Raw genomic sequence first — 20,944 nt, forward strand, 5'->3', positions numbered from 1 at the left:
TTGACGCCGGCGGAGATCCTGATGGAAAACGTGGGAATTGCAGCTGGGCGGCCCAAACGCGGGATGAGAAGTGCCAGAGGGAGCCGCGTTTGCACATCACCGGCCGCTTCTCCCAGCGAGGAGACTGGCGTGAGAGCGATGGTGATGGGAAAATCCAGTTCGTGCATCCCCTCATCCCCTGGGACGCATCCCCAGCCCCGTGCCCGGCGGTGGCAGAGCTCCCGGCGGCTCCCTGCCCACCAGCAGCTCCACAGGGCTGGTGGGACCCGCGGTCCCCGGGCGCTAGCAGCCCCCCTTGGCTTTTTCACCTTCCTCCGGGTTTAAAAACAGAGAGGAATGACTCGCTATGGATTTCTGTCGCCGTTGCAGCGCTCGGAGGGCTTTTTCCTCCCTCCCCGCCCGCCCCCATCCGCTTTAGGTTTTGTTTTTGTTTTGCGCCTGTCTTGTCTAAAATAGCAGCTCCATCTCCGGAATAACCAAGGGGCTTTAAACTAGGCTGTTCAGGATGAGCGTCACATCTGGTATTTGCAAAACACAGCCCGCGATAAATAGCTACGGTGTCATAAAGCGCAGGCTCTGGAGAGGCAAGGGTGGCGAGTGAGGCTTTTATTGCTTTTTGGGTTTTGTTTCGTGTTTTCCTGGGGAGGGCAGAAGGTTATCGGTTAAAAAAAAAATCCAAGCAAAACCCCAGTGGTGTTTGGGGGTGTGATGGCGGAGAGGAGCGACGGCGTGATGCTGAGGCTCTGCCCCTGGTACCCCGAGCCCCACGCGCATCCATCACCTTCCAGCACTGACGGATGCGGGGCGTCCTCCCACCCGGGGCTTTCCAGGGTGACTTCGGGGGACTCTGCCCTCATCCTGCCACCGAAACGCCTCGCTGAGACCTCAACCCACCTTTTTCTGAGCTGTAGCGAGCCGGGGAGGGAACAGGTTTAGTCTTTGCCCGGAGCCACAAATAGAGCTGCTTGCTGATCCTTCTTGTCAGCGGCTTCCCAAGCCCGCCGCCTATCCATCACGCTTGAGCGATGGGTACCGGGCCAGCGAGGAGATGCGCGGCGCTCAGATCCCTATTATGACATTGTCGGTGTCACAGCTGAGTGTGAGGGACTCGCGAAATGTCACTTCAGGTATTAGAAAATGACTGTGCCTCTGCCGCGCTCTGGCTCGTGATCCGAAGCGCTCTTCCTCCCCGGCAGGCCCGACTGGAAGGGACTCTGCCTTTGAACGCGGTATCGACGCTTCGGGGTTTTTAGGGAAAAGCGTGATTTGAGCGGTGGTGCGGGGAGCGACGCTGACAGCCCCGGGCACCCTCAGCCCTGCCAGGTCCTTCGTGAGCATCTCCCCCTGCTTTGGAGGGAGCCCGTGCTCGCGAGAAGCGAGGAACTCGGTCCTTGTCACCGGCTCCGTCAGGAGCGACGTTGGAGCATCCGGCACCCGGATGCAGCCGCGTCTCCCGTCCCTTCCCAGTTGCGCGTGGAGTTGCTTTCTCCACCGAAAGGCTGTTGAGTGAGTCGTGCCGCACGTGACCCCGGAGCTGGAAAAAATAGATTATCCTATGCCTGATGCGAGCCCGGCTCTTCCCGAAACCATTCATGAACCTTAATTCAGGAGGTATGGGGTGGCGAGACGGAGCAACGGCTTCAGCGGTGGCACGGCAGCCGCTGCAGGGCTGCCTCGCACCGAGATGAGCTCAGAAAGCGGTCGCTGGGCGGGAGCGACCCCGTTAGCAGCCCAAGTGGCTCCTTCTCGGTGCCGTCTGTCTCTCCCAGTCGCGTGGTCCCGTCCCCTCGGCGGCAGGTCTGGCTCCGGTGGCGTGTCCCGGCAGCGCCCACCCGAAACGTGCCTCGCGGTGGGCAACGGGCTCCCCGTCGAGCTGGCGTCATCCTGCTTGAAAGAGAGATCAAGAACGGGAAAGGGGTTGGGGGACGAGGAATGATTTGTGAGGCATCGGTTGGCCAGGCAGGGCATTCTCAGCATATTCCAAAGTAATTTAGCATCATCTATTCCGCCTGCAGTGGGAGCTTGTTGCGGAAAAAGACAGAAAGGGAAAAAAAATAAAAAATACGCCACATAAAGAACTGAGAAACCCCCTTGATGGGACGGTTAGAGCTTGAAGTTTCTGTTTTTCCTGAGGGCGGCTGTCTCCTCTCCCCGGTTCTCTCTGTAAATCAAACCGCCGTGTGTCGGATCGGCGGCTCCCTCTTTCCCGCGGCCGCTTCCCCGCGGCCTCCCCGTGCGCCGCGGGGACGTAATCGCCACCGAGAACGGCTTGAAGGACACAAGCGCGGGAGCCGAGAGGACGATTTGTAGTGAATAATTTAGTGGCTGAATTTAAAGCTTTTGTTCTCCTCGCAAATTACCTGCGAACTGCATGGGAAGGCTTTGATCGTACAAATTCATTTTACATCGTCTCTATCTGCCAACAGACCCACCTCCCCGCTTCGCCGGGGTTTTAACCGATGGATTTTTTCCGTGCCCATCGGTGTGTTTTTGGGGGTGGGCTGGACCCCGCTCGCTCCTGTAATTAGCCTGTCATTTTGGTGGGTGCGGTTGTAATTACTGCCACAGGATCCGGCTTGCACTGGTGTAAGTGGGACTAATTTCATGGCGTGAAGACTTTGGTACCCACCGTCCCCTGCGTGTCACGGGATGTCTGCGCAACCCTCGGAGCGTCTTGCTTTTAGGTGGAAGGGGAGAAGATGGGCAGGGATGAAGGCAGGGATGCCCAGGATGGGATGCTGTAAGGGATGCCCAGGATGGGATGCTGGCAGGGATGCCCGAGCAGGGATGCAGGAAGGGATGCCCGGGCAGGGATGCAGGCAGGGATACCTGCGGGCAGGGATGCCCGGGCAGGGATGCCCAGGCAGGGATGCCCGGGCAGGGATGCGGGCAGGGATATCTGAGCAGGGATGCCTGGGCAGGGATGCCCAGGCAGGGATGCAGGCAGGGATGCCTGGGCAGGGATGCGGGCAGGGATACCCGAGCAGGGATGCGTGTAGGGATGCCCAGGCAGGGATGCAGGCAGGGATGCAGGATGCTCGGACGGTGTGCAGTCCAAGGTTGCCTTCCCCCTCCTTGCCCCGGCAGCTCTCCTCTTGCCCCATCCAGGGGCTGTTCTCTGCATCCCTAGCCTTTTTGTGCTTGGTATGGATGGTTTCTGCCAAAGCTCTCTGCCTCCCCCGCCGTTCAAGCAGCAGCAGCTGTTTGGGGCTGGGGAATTCAGCAAAGTGCATGTGAAGGAGGCCGCGGTCCGCCCGACGAGAGCCGCCTGAAACGAAGTTGTATCGCGCTCCGAGAGCAAATTATCCTTCTCGGCTTTCGGGGAGAGGCCTCACCGCAGCCCCACGCGAGAGCTCGCCGCCTCCTCCTCCTCCTCCTCCTCGTCTGGCTTTATATCCCCGCTCCCCTGGCAGGCGCTGCAAATGCTCACTCATCAGGGCTTGCTCTCCGTGCTAATGGCCCTCTATAAATAAGCCCCAGCAACAGTGATAGAGAACAATCATAAAAGGCAGGCGCATAAATTAAAGCCGATGTTATAATAAACTAGACAAGCCCTTCATGGAGGGTTTTATGTTTCTCCTTGAGTCGGCAGCTTTGCCAGGAGAAAATGATATCTGCGCGCCCTGGCTCGGTCCTCCGTCTCCCCGCTCCGTAGGTGCGCGCGGTATCGCCATCCCCCCCCACTTTTTTTTTTTTGGCAATTACGGGTAGAAAAGCCGCAGGAATTTCCCAGAACGGCTCTCGGCTTCCCTTTACTCGGGTCCTTAGGCTGCCGGCAGGCCCGCGGATTAACCGTCTGGGGTGGCTTTGTAGCTTTTAGGTAGCTATAAATGAAACGTAATGCCCGTGGGTGGCTGAGATTGCCGAGAGCCCAGCCCTGTGCCTCCAGGGAAAGGTGGAAATCGTTGCGTTCGCCCCGGTGAGCTGCGATGAAACCTTTCGGAGCCGGAGAGAGATGCCCGGGTATGAAATAGCAGCATCTTGGCGCGGATGGAGATGCGCACGTGTTATCTCTGAAAGGCTGCTCCTTCCCCTTTGCCCCGAAGCGTCTCGCCGGCCAGCAGAGCACGCAGCGGTGGCTTGGCGCGCAGGCTTTCCGCCGTGCCTCGGGAGCGCTATACGTACCGCTCCCAAACTCCGGCCTCTCCCGGCGAGTTCATAGCTGTCTCTCCGCATCACGTCCTGCATGGTTGAAGCTTGGCAGGGCGAGCGGGAGCCGCAGACGGAGCCGCCCGCTCCCAAAGTCCGACTTTTCCCCGCGGTGAAGCCATCCGGGAGGTGCAGCAAGTCGTGCCGCGGCCGTGGGGTCATTCGGGGCTGGAGTTCGCGCCCCAGCGAGAGCAGGAATCGTTCTCCTGGCCCTGCGGCCACGGCATGGTGCTCTTGGGGGGAGCTTTGGCAGAGATGGGGTCTTGGTGAGGTCCCACCGGCTCAGCCCGTTCCCAAGCCCCGTTTGGACGCTGTGGAGGTGAGCTAACGGCCCTGAGAGCCAGCAGTGAGGATGGAAAGTCCTAATCCAGGCTCCGAGCTTGCCTTTGAGCCAGTCATCCATCCCTTACGGTCCTTGTTGTGAAATCTAGGTAACGTCCCTAAGGTGGTCGGTCGGGGATGGGGAAGCGGCAGCAGGTTCCTGGGCATCCTGCGGGCTCTTGCGCCCCAAGCGCGCTGGGTTTTGGCTCCGCAGAGGCCGCGCCGAACAGAAGGCACGTAATTCCCCGTGTCTTAACTACTTCGGTGGCAAGGAGGGGCTGGGTGCCATCAGGGAGGTGTCACCCCGTGCCTCTTGCAGGACGCAGGGGGGGACAACCAGATGGAGAATTCTAGGCGTCTGGCTCATCGTTAGGTGTTCAGAGGATTGCCAGGACACGTTCAGCTCTGTGAACCGCGTTCAGCTCTTCATGCAGCTCCGTGGAGCGGCACGGGTGCGAGGAGGGAAGATGCCGTGTGGGGTTACGCGGGTCTGGGGGCAGCTGGAACCGCGTCCTCCTGGTGCTGGAGCATCCTCTCCCTCGGTGTGGTTGTACCGAGGTGCAGCACAGGCCGTGGTGGCCAGTGGGATTATGTGCAGGAGGGCAGGGGGGAAGGAAGGAGAGGAGGGAGAGGGATGGAGGCAGAAAGGGAGGGATGGGGCGAGGGGACGTGCAGGTCGGCTCCTCTTTCCGCTCCCCCGCACGCTCTGGCCCGAGCTCCCCCTCGTGTTCAGCCGCACATATTTCTCCAGCGTTGTCCCGATGGTCTGTCTCCTCCGAGCGAACGCAGGGATGTACGATCTTTCCTGCCACGTTTGTGCCGGAGGAGCCGGTCCCCCATCGGAGGAGCCGGTCCCCCATCGGGCAGCGGGCTCGCGTTTTCCTGCGACCGAGGCATCCCCCCTGCTCCCCAGGGAAGTTCCAGCGTCGGAGCCACCCCTTGCCTTCCCGAATATTCAGGCTGGAGACGGATGCTCGGACGAGCTCCGGCGAGAGCCAGACACCCGTAGTTTTGGTGGTTTGAGGGGAGGCGTGTGTCGCAGACGTGCCCCGGTGTGTCCACCCCAACGCTGCCATGCCGGCACGGCGTCGGTCCCCTCCGGAGGCTGCTCCCTGTCACCCCCGCCGCCGCTCACCAGCCCCTCGCTGGTCTCGCATGGGGTCGTTTTCTGCTTCATTTCGCCCCCGCCCCGAGCCTTGGATTATTCCCCCCCCCCCCCCCCCCACCCCCGACCCGTTCCCAAGATCTCGGCTTTCTTCTTCGTCATCCCGGCTGGGATGAAATATGACTGGAGCCGCGCAGCGCCGCGACGGCAGCTCCCCTCGGGGACTGTTTGCCCGCATCACCTGTCGGATCGGGAGCCGGCACGTCCTTGGAAAAATATGTATTTCGGGCCGCCGGGCTGCTAATTTGCAAGGCCCATTACTCAAACGCAACATTAAAATGGCCGTCCATAAAGCAGCGCCTTTATCCGCGCCTCCCCCTCGGTCTGGACTCCCCGCGCCAGGTATAGGCTTCCTGTCAAGCCGAAGAGCCAAAAGCAAAGATTTATCGATAGGTACCTTGACTCCGGCTTGCATTTTAATTGTGTCGCCCTCAGCCTGTGCCGAGAATAAACTCGGTGGCTATCGCGTTATCCTCGCTTCATCTCCCCGGATGAAGGCACCGGGAGAGGTGCGGGATTATGGAGTCTCTAAGAGGGTTTTTCCCACGTCTTTTCCTCTTGGATCGTCCGTACGGGTTGGCAGCCGAAATACCATGAGGATGGGAGGGAAGGAGGCGGGGAAGGAGTCCCGAGCATCCTCTCGGTGCCTCAGTCTCCCTTGATGGAGGAGCTCCGTCTCACCCTCTCCCAGTGCGGCGAGGCTGCAGGGTGGGCAAGCGCTTGCCCTCGGCGGCCACCTCCGCTGTGCCGGGGCGGGAGGCAGAGGTGCCGGAGCCGAAAGAGCTTTTTGGAGGGCGGGATTTCACGCCTGGCGCCGCCAGGAACGGAGAAGGTAGGCCTGTCGGGGAGGAGACGCGCCGAACTTTGGGGTCGGCTCGTTCATTCGTTGGTTTGCCGCGTAGCTTGGCGCGTGGGGGTGTGGGGAAATCCTCCTCGCGTGCGCCGCACGACGCTGGTGTCTCGCTTAACGCGGGGGCAAGGTTTGACCCGGCGCTTTCCGGCGGAAGCGACGCGTATTTATTGGCGCATCCCTCGCTCGCTCGGCGTGGCAGACGCTATCTCAGCAAAACGGGGGCCAGTACGAAAAGCAAAGCAAAGCAAAAGCGGCGCGGCCGTGACCGCGTCACTCTTAACTTGGGTGCGGAGCCACCTTTTCTTGGAGCAGGAGGGAGGACCAGCCGCAGAGGTGATGCTCACGGGATGCTCCCAGCCGCGCAGGGACCGGCCCTGCCAGCTCGCGCCCACCCCGGGCGCCGGAGCTGGTCCCCTGCCTCAGTTTCCCCATCGGTAGCAGTGACATAGAGAAGTGACGTACGTCTTAGCCTGCGGGGGAGCGCGAAATGCTCCCTTCGTTAATAAGCACAAGGCGCTTTGATATTTTTAGATGGAAGTGCCACGTATTGATATAATATTACTGTACCTCATTTGACTTCCTTCTCGATCGCAAGCCCCCTCTTGATCCCGTTACCTGCGGTAACAGTTATCTGGCTATATTTTATCATCTGAATATTTCAATTAAATTACTTTGGGGGGGGGGGGGGCGGCGGGGGGGAAGAGCCGTCGCCGAAGTTGGAAACGATCACTGTATCACTCCAACTTCCCTCCATTCCCAGAAGGTTAATTGAAAGGCAGCCATCTTGGTGACGTTTAGACAAATGAGGATAATTATGTGTTCTCCAGCTCTTTGAGAGGTTAATTGCTTAGATGTACGAAGACTTGAAGAACAAAGAAGGAATAAATCAGAAGCGGGACGGTGATCTGATAATGTAATTTGGTATATTCACGTACAACTCAAACAAATAAACCCCCTAATTGCACGAAGTCGTTGGGCGGCGCGGGGTTGCCGGCATCGGGGACCCGGCCCTCGGCGACGCTCGGAGACGGGCTACCAGCGGGAGATGGAGATCTCCTCGGCTGGCTCCCGCCTAGGGGCGGTGGCTGTTCACCTCGCGTGGGTCGTGACTTCTTCATCCGGCGGGGCCACGGAGCCGTCGTCCGGCTCCCGGGCGCCCATCACGCGTAGCATCCATCCCTTATCCCGGCGGCCAGACGGCGGGTGGAAAGCCCGGGGGTCGGCGGAGGTGCGGGAGCGGCGAGCGGAGGATTTCCTCCGGTGGGCTGTGTTTTTTTGCCTAATTGCTGGTGAAATCTCTGCAAATGGGCAATTAGGTTCTTGGGCTGACGGCTTACCCAGGCCGTTTACAGGTGGTGCGTTTGGCAGGACCGCTTCGCGGCGGTCGCCGTGAAATAGGGCTTCACCCTCCATCGGCAGAATTTCCCTCTTTTTAGAGGTTATTAATTCTCCCCGTGCGGATTTCACACTTGGAGAGGGATCATCCTGAAAGCAGCTCATTTTTTGCCTTTTATTTCGCCCCGGTGCTTGAGGCGAGGGTGCCGGCGTAGCCTGGGAGTCGGTTTGTCCGTCCCTCCGTTCCGCTGGGACGGGAGGCGGGAGGCGCTGGGAGCGATGTCCCGGCACCAGGGACGCAGGCAGAGGGCGTGGATTTTCCCCTCGCCCATCCCTGGAGGGTACCGCAGCACAGAGCTGAGTGCCGGGAAAAATCGGGCTTTTATCGAAGGCTCGGGGCTGCGCGAAATGCCAAGCTTTCCAGCCGGTATCAAATACCGCTTCGTTTTTCAGCCGTGGGGGTGAGGAAAATGGTGGGTTTGGTTTTTTTTCTCCGCCGTGCGCTTGGGGGTGAAACATCTTCATCAGGACCCTCTTTTCCCCTTCCGCCGGGTCTCCGGGGAAGATGGAATTGATTTCAAATGAGAAAAAGCCTCCCCACCCCTGACGCGCGAGGAGCCCCGAGCCTCGGCCTCTGAAACACCGGCGAGCGCTTTTTCCCGACTATCTGTCAGGCCTGTCTGAAATTGCAGTTTAATTCTCCGTATTTGCTCTTGTATCGTGCATTAAGATACAGCGAGTTTATCCAGCAGTCCAGCTGTTTTGAAGATAATTACTACAGAACTCAACCTGATGTAAAATAATCCTCCCGGGCAAGCAGCCAAGAGCCGGAGACTTATCCTCCGAAGACTGAAACCTCTCCATTACCCTTAAGAGCCGCCGAGATAGGAGCGGGCGTCTCATGACAAATATATTTTCGGTGGTAATTAACGGGGGGGTGGGAGAAGAGGTTTGCCTTCCTCTCCCCGGCTTCTATCGGGCACGGACCGACCGATAGCGTGAGGACCGTGGGTGATGGAGACCTGGATGGGTTTCCATCCAAAGCCAAACCCTACGCGCCGTGGTTTCACCCAGGAAACCATGCGGCAGTTGTCACCTACGCGCCTTTCTGCCATCCCCCTCGCCGCATGGGCACCTCGTCCTGCGCCGGGGCGGCTTCGGAGCGATTTTCCCTCCTAGAAGCCAGGGACGGATGTACGATCGCTTTGCTGGGGCTGTACAGCAGCTCCTTCTGTCGCCAACACACCCCGGCCCGTGTTTTAATCAAGCTGCCAACATCCTTTCTTCTGTAGCGTCTGCGGGATGCTGCCGCGGCCGCTCTCCCCCGAGTTGAAAGCGGCCCCCTCGCCCGGCTGAGACGGAGACGGTCGCCAGTCCCATCAGGACGGCTGAATCATAGCGGTCGGAGCCTCGTACTGCCGCGCGTTCATTACCGGTGCTTAACTACATGGCTAACTGCGACAGTGAAACAGTTATTTCTGGCTCTCCCCGCCCTGGGAAGGCGGATGAAAAAAAAATAAAATATAGAGACAAAAGGAATAGCAAAGGAGAAACCCAGCCCCAAAAGCCCACCGCAGGCGTAGGGGGCTGCAGGTTCTCGCCTGTACGGGTCCGCTAGCTGCGCCGGCAAGAAACTCCGCGTTTCTTCTTCTCCTTTTGATTGAAGAACACTAGAAATCAGCCGGGGCGCAGGTGCTGCATTGTGTTAGATTAGCGCTGATTGAATTCGTACACGGGCGCTGATTGAGGCGCGGGGCTCTGCCGAGCAGGGGGGTTTGCCGGATCGCGCCCCTCCGCCGGCACCGCGACGCTGTCGGGTCTTTTCTTCCCCGTCGGGACGTAGGGCAGAGCTCCGGTGTAGGGTTGAGGGGAATTTGGCTTCCCTGGCGAGCAGACAGCTCTCCGCTGATGTTTCCTAGGATGGGTGGCGATGCCTTGATGGGAAATGGTGGTGGTCGTCAATCATCCCTTTGGAGAGGAGCTGCAATCCTCAACCCGCAGGACGGCCCGGTGGCCACCAGTGGGTCGATGTTTCCTGGGACAGGTAGCGATGCCTCGGTGGGAAATGGTGATGGATGTCGGTGGCGTCTTTGGAGAGGAGCTGGGAGGAGGTCCCAGCCTTCTTCGGCCCGGAGGACGGCCCGGTGGCCCCGAGCAAGTTGGGAATCGGTGCCCGACCGCGTCAGGGACCCGGCTTTGGGCAGAGAGCGCAATCGCTTCGGTACGGTTTTGAGCAAGGAACGATGCCTCTCGCTGCACTTCTTGCCACGGCCAGGGTGTTCCTGGACTGGCCGCCCCGACTCGGCGCCATCGTTTTCCGTCTCTCTCTGGGAGACCAGGCGTGGACGCCAGCATCGACTGACTCCGCTGTTAGCATTGAAGTGCCACCTGCTCTATAAACATCCCCATTGATCTGCTCTATTCAAAGGCCTCCCACTTTATTTCTTCTGCTGCCGCCTCATATTTCCTTCTGAAGGTTTTTCCTAAGCTAATAACAGCCGTGAGCCCTTGGGGCCGAGGCCGATGCCCGCCAACCTTCCCCGCCGCCTCCCAGGGGCGCATCCCGACGCGTGGAGGCGGCCAGAAGGCGGCTGCGTGGGGAATCGGGAGCTGCGAGGCCGTAGCCAGAGGCAGTTCGGGAACCTGGCGCCGTCCTGAGGGCAGAGAGCGTTGCTGTTATTCTCCAATCGGCGATGCGTTTGGGAGCAGATTGCAATCGCCGTGACTCGCGTGAGGCAGGGAGGGCAACCGGGAGCTTTGCGACGGGGAGGGATGCGATTTCCCTGCGGGAAAGGGCTCGGGTAGAGCCCGGATCTGGAGCGTGCCGAAGGCAGTGGTGACCTTTCGGCGGGCTGCAGAGCCTCAGTCACCGGGATACGGATGCGTTGTCATGTCAGAAACGAGGGACTCATGGCGGGAAAATCCGGTGGGACCCAGGAGCGGAGGGCGCCCGAGTGTCTGTCGCCATCCGACTACCCTTCGCTTTGCCCGCGATGTTGTCAGGGCAGCGTGTGTCCCCGCCAGCTGGAAGTAAAAGCAGCGAGGAGCGAAAGAAGGGCTTTAGGAACGAAAGGGAAAGGCTCGCTGGCTTTAACAGAGCCGACTGCGGTTTCTGGCTTTGCGCGATGTGGAGCGTTAATTCAGAAAATCCCGAGAAGGGCTTTGGGGAGAAGATGCGGTCAGGTCGCGGCGGCGGCAGCCGCATGCAGCCGCTCGTCTCGCCGCTCGTCCCTTCCCCGTGCAGAGAACAGTCCGTTTCTGAGCCACGTGCAGCACAGCTCTGCCTGCATCGGCCTTAGCATCGCAGCGGTGCCCGGGTCCGTGGTTCCCAGGCTGGGATGCGGGCGCAGGGCAAGCCCCTTGAAAGCCAAAGACGGATGCCGACACGGCTAGAGCTTCGGAGCCCCCGGCTTGTTGCAGGGGCCGCCCAAAGCCCCGCGGATGCTGGGAGCCAAGCAGCCGGTGGCGTTCTGCGCGGCGTGGCGCCCTTGGGGACCGCACGTTAAGTCTGGACTGGCTGATGCCTGGTGCGGGCAGCTCCCGCCCTCCTCATCATCTTGCTATCAGTCTAATGCCCGGCAGCAGCAGTCGTGGACCAAAACACCATTAAACTATCTGAAACGGAGCAACTCGGCAGCCCCTGCCCTCGCGGGCTTATTATCTTTGCAGATGGATGTTTTATATTTAGCAACCTCTAATGTATCCATTCGGGGCAGGGATTTTTCACGGGGAGCGGCTTCTACTCCCACGCTCGGTAGCGAGGACGCAAAGAGCCAGCGCCGGGGAACCGGCAGGGAGAAACACACCCCGACAAGCCCCGAGCCTTTAAGGGGGGGCAGGAGGGTCCCGTAGCCCTCAGAGGGAAGGGGAACGATTTGCCGGTGGTCTGGAGCTTGTCGGAACGGCATTGGGAGCGCTCGGGGAACGGGAGCGGCGCAGTAGCGATGGCGCCAGGCAATTAATGCAGTTTGGAGAGAATGAGAGCCGGTGGCACACGGCTTTGCGGGAGGTAACGAGCCGAGCGGTTTACGGCACGGAGGGAGGGAGGTTATGGGGAAAAGGGGAACCGTTTAAGGCTGGCCGAGCTCCCTTTGCATCCCACGTCTTTTCCCACGGAGGCGCGGCGACGGGTCGGGAGAAACTGGCCGCTCGCGGCCTGGATGAGCAAACGACCCGCTGGATCGAGCACCGGCTGGACGGGCGGTCCCAAAGAGCGGCGGTCAACGGAGTTAAACGCAGCTGGCGGCCGGTCGCAAGTGGCGTCCCTCAGGGCTCGGTGTCGGGACCGTTTCTGTTTAACGTCTTTATCGATGATCTTGATAAGGACATAGAGCGTATCATCAGCAAGTTTGCAGATGACACGAAGCTAAGCGTGAGTGTTGATCCGCATGAGCACAGGGGAGGCTCTACGGAGAGACTCGGATGGATTGGACCGACCGGCCAACGCTAACGGGATGAGCTTCAACAAAGCCGAGCGCCGGGTCCCGCACTCGGGCCACAACAACCCCACGCATCGCCACAGGCTCGGGGAAGCGTGTCCGGCAGAAAAGGACCCGGGGGTTCTAATTGACAAGCGGCTGAGTACGAGCCAGCAGTGTGCCCGGGCGGCCAAGAAAGCCAGCGGCATCCTGGCTTCTATTACCAATAGCGTGACCAGCAGAAGGAGGGCGGCGATTGTCCCCCTGTACTGTGAGGCCACGTGCCTTGAGTATCGTGTCCAGTTGGGGGCACCTCAATACGAGAGAGAGATCGAGGCGCCGGAGCGAGCGCAGAGGAGGGCAACGAAGCCGGCGAAGGGCCCGGAGAATAAATCCGACGAGGAGTGATGGAAGGAGCCGGGACCGTTTAGTTTGAGGAAGAGGAGGCTGAGGGGAGACCTCCTTGCTCTCTACGACGACTCGAAAGGACATCGTAGAGAGGTCGGTGCCGGTCTCTTCTCACAGGTCATTAGGGATAGAACAAGAGGGAACGGCTTCAGGCCGCAACAACAGGGGAGGTTTAGGCCGGACCTTAGGAAAAAAGTCTTCCCGGAAAGAGTGGTCAGACACTGGAACAGGCTGCCCGGGGAGGTGGCGGAGTCACTGTAGAATCATAGAATCAGAGGATTGTTAGGGTTGGAAGGGACCTTAAAGATCACCTAGTTCCAACCCCCCGCCACGGGCAGGGATGCCTCCCGCCAGGCCAGCTTGCTCAGAGTCCCGTCCAGCCTGCCCTTAAAAACTTCCAGGGATGGGGCTGCCACCGCCTCTCCGGGCAACCCGTTCCAGTGTCTCACCACCCTCGTGGTGAAGGACTTTTTCCTAACGCCCGGTCTGAATCGTCCTATCCCTAGTCCCTGAATGCGTTTATGAGTCGTTTAGATGTGGCATTGGGGGATATGGTGTAGGGGAGAACTCTGTAGAGCGGGGTTGACGGTTGGACTCGACGATCCCGAGGGTCTTTTGCAACCCGTGTGATTCTGTGATTCTATGATTCTATGACTCGGTGAGCGGGTGGCAAGGGCTCGACGAGAGGTGGCGGAGGTGGGCGATGCCGAGCGGCACATCGCGGTTCCCCTCCGTCCTCGGGGTGCCCGGATAGCGTGGGTCCGCGCACCCCGCATCCAGGTGCCGGGAGGGATGGGCGAGATGGGAGCAGGGATACCGTGGGTGGCTCAGAGAGGGCCCAGGGCGCCAGCGGAAGGGACGGGGAATGAAGACGAAGCGCCTCCCGCCCTCCGCGCTAAGAATAAATAGCGGGGCTGACAGTGACGGGGGTCCGGCGGCGCAGGCCCACCCTCAGGGAGCCGTCGCACGAGACCCGCCGTCACACACCGCAGATGCCATCGTAGCCGCGGCTCATTTGACGCTTTGCATTGTTGGGAGAGGATTAGAGGAGCCGCCTGGTTTCGACGGCCCGCTTCTCATTTGCATCTTGAACGAAGCGGGAGCCCAGCCAGGTTGTGTTCTTTTGTGTTTACTTCTGAGGAAGCGTGTTTATTTCCGATGATTACAAATAAATCTCCTCTGCCTTTGCTCCAGCCGCCCGCGATAAAAGGCGTCGGGAGCCCGTTAGCTGCGTAGCCGGGGCGAGCGCCGGAAGGGAAGGAGAAATCCCATTAGGCGTCCCCTGCGAGCGTAATTAGCGATTTGTTCTCAAGGAGGAGGGGGCCGGGGCGCACGCGCTGCCCCCGTGACAGGTGCCGTCGTTGGAAACCTCCCGGGGCGAAGCATCCCCCTGGCGCTGCCGAGGGGCCGTGCTCCTGATCCGGGCGAGCTATTTTAGCCACCGCAAAGTGGGTCAGGCGGCGCGTTTGCGACCGGTTTGGGCACCTCCATTTGTCATTTTGACGAGACGCATTGCCTACAGGAGAGAAGTTGAAGGTTTGGGCTCGAAGGGCCGTAGAAGTATTTAGAAGCAGAGCGTCATCGGCTTGCGTCAAGAAGAGTTCTAACTCAATCCAAAGAGGAGCATCTTCCCTTGAGCCTGGCCGGGAAGCGGTCTCCCGGACTTCCGGGGACGCGCACCGAGCTGTCGGGGTCCCAAGCATCCCATCCTTTGGGAGATTTGGCACCCACAGAGAGGGGTTTGCCAGACTTCTGTTATGCCTCTGACTCCACGCGTGCCGTTTATCCTGCCAAACTGTTGCCAGGAGCGCGTGCCAACGCCGGGCACGATATTTCCCTTGGCACGGGGCGGACGCCGAGGGCGGCCCCGGCGCCACATGGCTCGGCTCGGCGGAGTCGGGAGCGCAGAAAAGGTCCACGATGCCGACTGGGAAAGGTGGGGAATGAAGGGAGCGGTGCAACGTCACTGTAACGTCCCGCGAGTAGGAGAAGCGCCATCAGGGTCATCGATGGACCCGGGTGGGAGCCGGCGGCGAGAGGGATGCGGGGGTCTCTCCTAATAGCTCCAGGAGGAGGGAGCCGGTCACCGTGTGCCACCGAACAGAAAGAGCGCGTCGGCAGAGTTACGCGTCTTGTTGACACCAGGTGAAATGACTCCTCGGCAAACGTCAAAATTAGCATTTAAGGATGAGGAATAGGGGCAATTCGAGGGGAAGCGGCGCGGCGGCTCTGCCGCCGGCTCCCCGCGTCATGCATCTTCTCCCGCCGCCGCGTTCGGGTTCACGGCCCGAGAGGCCACGTGTATCGGGGGGGGCTGGAGCTCGGGCGAAGCCCGGCGTCCGAGGCTCCTCGGCGACGGGTCTGGCGGCAAGCAGCGTTGCGGGAGGCACCCGACGGTGTCAAAAAGTGTCTACTCGAAGGCAGTGAGGGTGAGAGCGGGACGTGGATGCGGAGGAGAGGAGGGGACGGGTCACGCTGCACGAAGAAGGGACGAGGCGGCTGCCGGGCTCTTGCGTTTGGGATGCTTTTAGGTCCCCAGATATTCCCCCCGCCTTGCCGATGGGTTTTCCCCAGGTGAGATGCAGGATGGGTTTATTTCCCTCCCGTCTGACAGGCGCTTTATTGTCTTTTGTCCCTCCCGGCCTCGTAAGGCAGGGTTTCTCCCGGCGATGGATACGGCGCCTTCAGGAGACCGTTAATGGGGGCTTGTCTTTGTTCTTAATTAGATCCCTTCAAGGGAAAACCTCCCGGCCCGCTTTATTATCTGGCTTTGTCAGAGCTCGTCTGCTTTATCTAAACACTTTGCAGAAGTCGCTTTCCCTGTTTGCTTACTGGAGACATTATCATAATCCTGGTCAATTGGAAATAGGTAGCAAAGACGGCTGGGCGGACGAGGGGGAGCCGGCGGCGTCGAGGCTCGCGGAGCTCGCTTTCCGAGCCGGCTAACGAAGCTGGCGGGGGGCTCCTCGCGTCGGGACGTGGCACGGCGTTTGCCTGCGGAACGGCGATTCCCAGGGCGCGGGCAGTCTTGCAGCAGGAAGGCGAGGCAGGGCACAAAAGGCGCCTCCGGAATCGCTGTGGTTGCTGTGGCGGCTGCTGAGTGGCGGCTTTTCTGCCGGTCGGTTCCTCCGACACATCGTCAGGAGGCGCAGGAGGGATGGTGTTTGGAAGGAGGGCGGTTTGTCCGGTCCCTCCGCGTGTGTAGGGAACGGGCTGGACTCCAGGGGAAGACGGGCACCGTGGGAGGCACGCAGAGCCGCTGGGACTTGGTTCCAGATGAGCTGTTGAACGGACGCTCAACCGAAGAGCGAGGGGGAAGGACAGGGAGGAGGTGCCTTTGCCCCCTTGCTCTTGGCATGAGTTTGTTCAAAGGAGGAGTCTCCGAGTTGCTCCTGCGCGTTTGTTCCGAGTGGTTCGGAGGGCGGTGCGCCAGGCGCCGGTGGCAAGGGACGGCGACGCCGTCCTCGCCCTTCCTTGCGGGAGCGTGTCTGCCCGTGTTAGGGGCACGACTTCTGCAGGTGCGGCCCCAGGCCGTCAGCGCGAGCGGCAAAGACGGAACGAGCGACCCCATTTCTCGGGGGTCCCAAAGCAGCCCTGGACCTCCCCAGGGAGCCAACCGGGTGCGCACCAGCCGAAGGCGGGCAGGGCCGGCCGAGCGTACGCGGCGTCGGCAGGGCCTCCTCGTCCCTGTCGCTTCCAACCCTAGTCCTTGCGCTTCGCCCCTAACGAGGCGACCCGAGAGTACCTCGCGGGGCCGTAGTCTGGATATTTATACGAGCGCAGACACGCACGTTGTCTGTTTTACATATCGCTGCCCTGATTTTGCAGCGCGCGCAATGAATAATTTACCGAAGCCGTGTGTAAGTATCTCTTTATTATTCATTATAATGAAGTGAGACAGCAGTAATAGTCCACTAGACTGGAATCCCCCAGGGCCGAACTTAACTCGGCCGCGCTTAGCTCTCCCCCAGTTAATTTGGACGAAGGGAGGGCTCGGCTTCCCGACAACGACGGCGCCGGCATGAGGCCGGGCGGGCTCCCGGCACGCCGTCCGCTCCACGGCGGGTGCGGAGAGCCATCTGTCTTTCCCGGCATCCCCCCGCGACGCGGCCGGCGGAGACGTACAGCTCCTGCGAGGGGAAAATTACTCGTTGGCGGGAGGATATACGGCTCGTTCCCGCGAACCGAGCGCCTGGGGGCACCCTCAAGCACGCCAAGCGTGGCCCCTTCCCTCCGCCCGATTAATAATCTCGATGGAGGTGACGCGCCGCGATCCCGGCAAGGGAGGCGTATAACACCCCTGAAGCCCATGCGGCGAGGACGGGGACGGCCTGACGGCCCCTCTCCGAATTTACAGGCGCGCGGAGAGGGACTCGCACGCGTTTCTCGACGGACCGTTTTCCCTTTTCCCTAAGATCTCGGCTGCACAAAGCTGCGGCAGCGTCGGCGGCACAAGCTTGCGCCTAGTTGGGTTTTCCCGGTTTGCTCGGAAGCCGACGAAAAGCTCCTTCGCCGCAGTCCTCGAGCAGGGAAAGCGGAGCTCCCGAGAAACGCCGGGCTCTCAATGTAGCCAAATGCTCGGCATTTTTGCTGCGGGGGCGCCGGCGGCGAAGGCCGGCAGTAAATAGAATGGCAAAAATCTATCGAAGGGAAGGAAAAAAGCCACATTCTCCGGGTGCATTTTCATTCCCTTTTATTCCCCGCTCCCCCGCCCCGGCTCTGTTCTTTGCCAAGGGTCCGTCAGCGTCGCGGGCCGGAGCTGCCGAACCCCCGCCCGTCTCAGAGCAGGGAGGGCGGGAGCCAGGCAGGAAATAAATAACGGCAACGGCCGCGTCGCATGTCCGAGGCGCTCGTCGGATTTACGGCCGCTTATCCAAATGTTCCCTTCTCGTCCCCGCACGCCGTCTCCGGCTGTTTCTCTTCCTCCCCGCTCCCCCCGTGCGCACCCGGCCCCTCTCCCCGGCAGCGTGCGCGTATATCGCCCCTGGGATGGCTCGAGGGCGGCGCCGGCAAACCGAACCGTCAGTGAATTTTAGAGCTTCATCTGAAATTCTCCATGTGCGGGGCGGGTGGTGCAGCGTTGGCGTGGCTCGCAGCGGTCAAACGTAGTGGGAATTTCGTCTGCGGCTCCTCGTCTCTGTGTGAACGGAAAAGGCAGGGCTGGGTTTGTGGTGAATGTGCCGTTCCTGTGAAATCTCAGGGGGCGCGGGATGTGGCGCGTGCCATCTCCCTGCCGGCGATCCGGCCGAGTGCGATGGGGAGCCCGAGCCGCAGCTCCCGTCCCGCTGGCGTCTCCTTTTAGGACGAGCGCGACGGGGAGCCCACGCCAGCGGGCTGGCGTCTCCTTTTAGCGTCCGGGATACTCGCCGTCGGTCGTGCCCCTCGCGTCGGTGACCCTCTGTCTCTTCCCTTGCAGGTGTACCGTGGATGACAGGGTCACGCGGGTGGCGTGGTTGAACCGCAGCACCATCCTGTACGCCGGCAACGACAAGTGGTCTATAGACAACCGGGTGGTCATCCTCTCCAACACCAAGACCCAGTACAGCATCAAGATACACAACGTGGATATCTACGATGAGGGCCCCTACACTTGCTCCGTGCAGACAGACAATCACCCCAAGACTTCGCGCGTCCATCTCATCGTGCAAGGTAGGTCTCGACGTACGGTTGCCAAACTGTTTGATACGGAAGGACACGTGGAGTCGCGACGAGTTCGGAGGCCCTCTCGGCGACGGAGACGTAGGGACGAGACCAACGGGTGTCGCTTTGCGGGCAGGACCTCGCGGGGACAGGGGCATCGGCCACGGGGGGGAGGCGGACTCGCGTCATCTCAGCCTCGCCGCGTCGTCCGGTCATCGCGCGGCGCAGGGGACGCCAGGCCGGCGTCCTCCTCCCGCCGCTCCCTCGCCGGTCCCGTCTGCGAATCGGACCCGTCCCTGCTGCTCGGGACCCACGTTGCTTGGTTCGCGCTTTCAGGGAGGTGGCAGTAAGGCGCTTGGGCACGCCTCAGAAGACGCTTTGGTGCAGCCAAAAGCCAAGCGCTGCCGGACGCAGCGGAGGAGCCGAGTCCGAGGGCACGAGGCCCCCGGGTTTCGGGAGAGAGGGCAGGAACGTGCGGAAGACGTGGCGGGATGGCGACGGGCCGTCGGTGCAGGGCTTTGTAGGCGAGGATGTCGGCGTAGCAGACGCCGTCGGGTCGGGAAGCGGCGTTGCTGAGGCCGCTGCGACGGGGGCTATCCATGCGTCAGCAGATCGGAGGTGCCCGTAGCACTCCGGCGGGCGCCGCCTCCGGATCCCGGCGGCTTTGCACCGGCTGCCGGCTTGTGTCCAGTCTGTAGATTAATTTTTCAGAGGTAGCGTTAGTTCAGGTTAGATAAAGATAATGAAAGTTTCTCAATCCTCTTAAAGAAGATTTATCTGGCCGAGTAGAAAGCTCTCGGAATACAATAAAGCGTGTATAAAACCGGGACCTAATCTTTCCTTTAATTTCAAACAGCTGATGGGTATCGATTTTGCAATGAGCAAAGCTGAGAAATTTCTTGGCCTCGACAGGTCTCCAAGAAGCCCTCGGCACCGATACCCGTCGATTTACGTATCCTTCCCGCGTGGAGGAGGCGGGGTTCGATCCGGGCCACCCTTCCGTGGGCTTTTTGGGGCCGCTCCCGGCGGGAGCGCCTCGGGGGGGCCCCTCGGCTCGGGAAGAGGGGAGCAGCGGACCGCCGGGAGCGTCCCCTCCATCCCTGGCGGCGGGGTCTCTCCCACGCCCCCCGTCGGAGTGGCGTGCGAGCCGTCTGTCCGTCCGTCCGCGAAGTTTAATCCGTTTATCCCGTCTTCTCTCCAATGGTGCTAATCTGTCCGGTCAACACGGGTGAAGCACCCAAGCGCTTTGCACCTAATGACATTAGGCGAGCGGGCAGAGTCGGTCCGTATTTGCTCCCGTCGCCCCTTTTTCGGAGCGGGGTCGGCAACGTAGACGCTTGCTGGGCTCGGGTGGCCCGCGGCGAGGGACAGCTCGCATCCCGAGCGAGAGTCCGGCGGCGAGGCGTTCCGAGATGTGGCAGGAAGAGCTTTCCCCCGGCGGGCGCGAGCCGTGTCGAACGGGTCCTGCCGCAGCGATCCGCGCGGCTGCGGGGAAGCCTGAGAGGAGGCAGGGACGGGCGGTTACGGAGGCCGAAGCGACGCGGACCGCGCCGGGAAGATTTTGCATTTGTTTATTCCGGCGCTAAGCTCAAGCCAGGCGGTTCGCCCAAGTCGTGGTGCCAAGAAAATGCACGTGTAGATAGACATGCTCTTGCAGCAACGGTCACGTCCGGAGAAGGAGATCCTTCGTTGCTGCGTTCTCGCTTCCTCTGCAGCGCAGTCCGGTGCGTCAGACGCGCTTGCCAGCGGCTCGGAGCGAGTGGCATCGCCCGCGGGCCGTTAGCCCCCGCGCCCGCGTGCTGGGGAGGAGGTGGTTTTCTACGGGGGCGGGTAAGAATTAGCTCCGCGGTCTGTGCCGGGAGGAAGGGAGCGGCGTTCTGAGGAGGCAGGCGAGCCGAGGACGCGCTTCGCAGGGCAAGAGCAAAGCCCTCTTTCAGCGGTAGCTCTCCCGGCCCTAAATGTCGGCTTCAACAAGAGGTTCGGCATCCTCCTCCGTCAAGGAGGCGGCCAGGGCGGGAGGAGCACGGGGCACGGCCAGGCAGGGCCCGGCACGTGCCGGTGGAGCAGCCGGCGGGCAGCGGCCACCGGTTAGCGAGCGCCGTCAGGTCCATTAATTTATACTGGCCCTTTGCAAAGGTAAAAGTTGACCGGAGAGAGCATCGATTCTTCGTCCCCGCGTTCAATGGGGTTTTAATTGCGCTACGGCGGGGCCCGGCCTTCCCTCCCAGCAGCCCGGCGATAAATCTGCCGGGGAGTCGCCGTCCACGGTAAACGTGTCCGTCGGTGGCAGCGTTAATACGTTTCTCGGATCGGTGCATCGCAGCAGCCGCCAAAGAGGGCCCGTAAGAGTGTAGATGGCAGCGGGCCAGAGGGGTTCTTTTGTCTCCCTTTTCCTCCGGTTTCCGGGGGCTCCCTCGCGACGACGGGACGGACGCTTTCAGGGCCGTGCTGGGGCGTTTCGGGGGGAGCGAGGAGCGCGGGGAGGCTTGGCGTGTAATCTCGTATGAGCAGACCAGGAGGCACCTCGTCGCCTTTGTGGCCTAGACAGCTGGCGCGGAGGACACCGCGGGGCCGGGGATACCTCGGAGGCACGACACCCCCCCGCGAAGCCCACGTCGCCTCTCGGGAGGCGGGAAGCGTCGCGGACGAGCCGGG

At 61.1% G+C, this 20,944-nt stretch overlaps 1 protein-coding gene across 3 annotated transcripts in view; it reads left to right on the forward strand.

Annotated features, from left to right (window-relative positions):
- OPCML (opioid binding protein/cell adhesion molecule like) overlaps positions 1-20,944 on the forward strand; it is a 320,727-nt gene that overhangs the window by 267,420 nt on the left and 32,363 nt on the right. For all 3 annotated transcript variants that reach the window (XM_063355081.1, XM_063355080.1, XM_063355079.1), the window contains one exon: positions 18,066-18,298. In XM_063355081.1, coding sequence (XP_063211151.1) covers positions 18,066-18,298 — 233 coding nt within the window. The remainder of the gene's footprint in view (positions 1-18,065; positions 18,299-20,944) is intronic.

Source organism: Chroicocephalus ridibundus, chromosome 18, assembly GCF_963924245.1.
Source record: "Chroicocephalus ridibundus chromosome 18, bChrRid1.1, whole genome shotgun sequence".
NCBI lineage: Eukaryota > Metazoa > Chordata > Aves > Charadriiformes > Laridae > Chroicocephalus > Chroicocephalus ridibundus.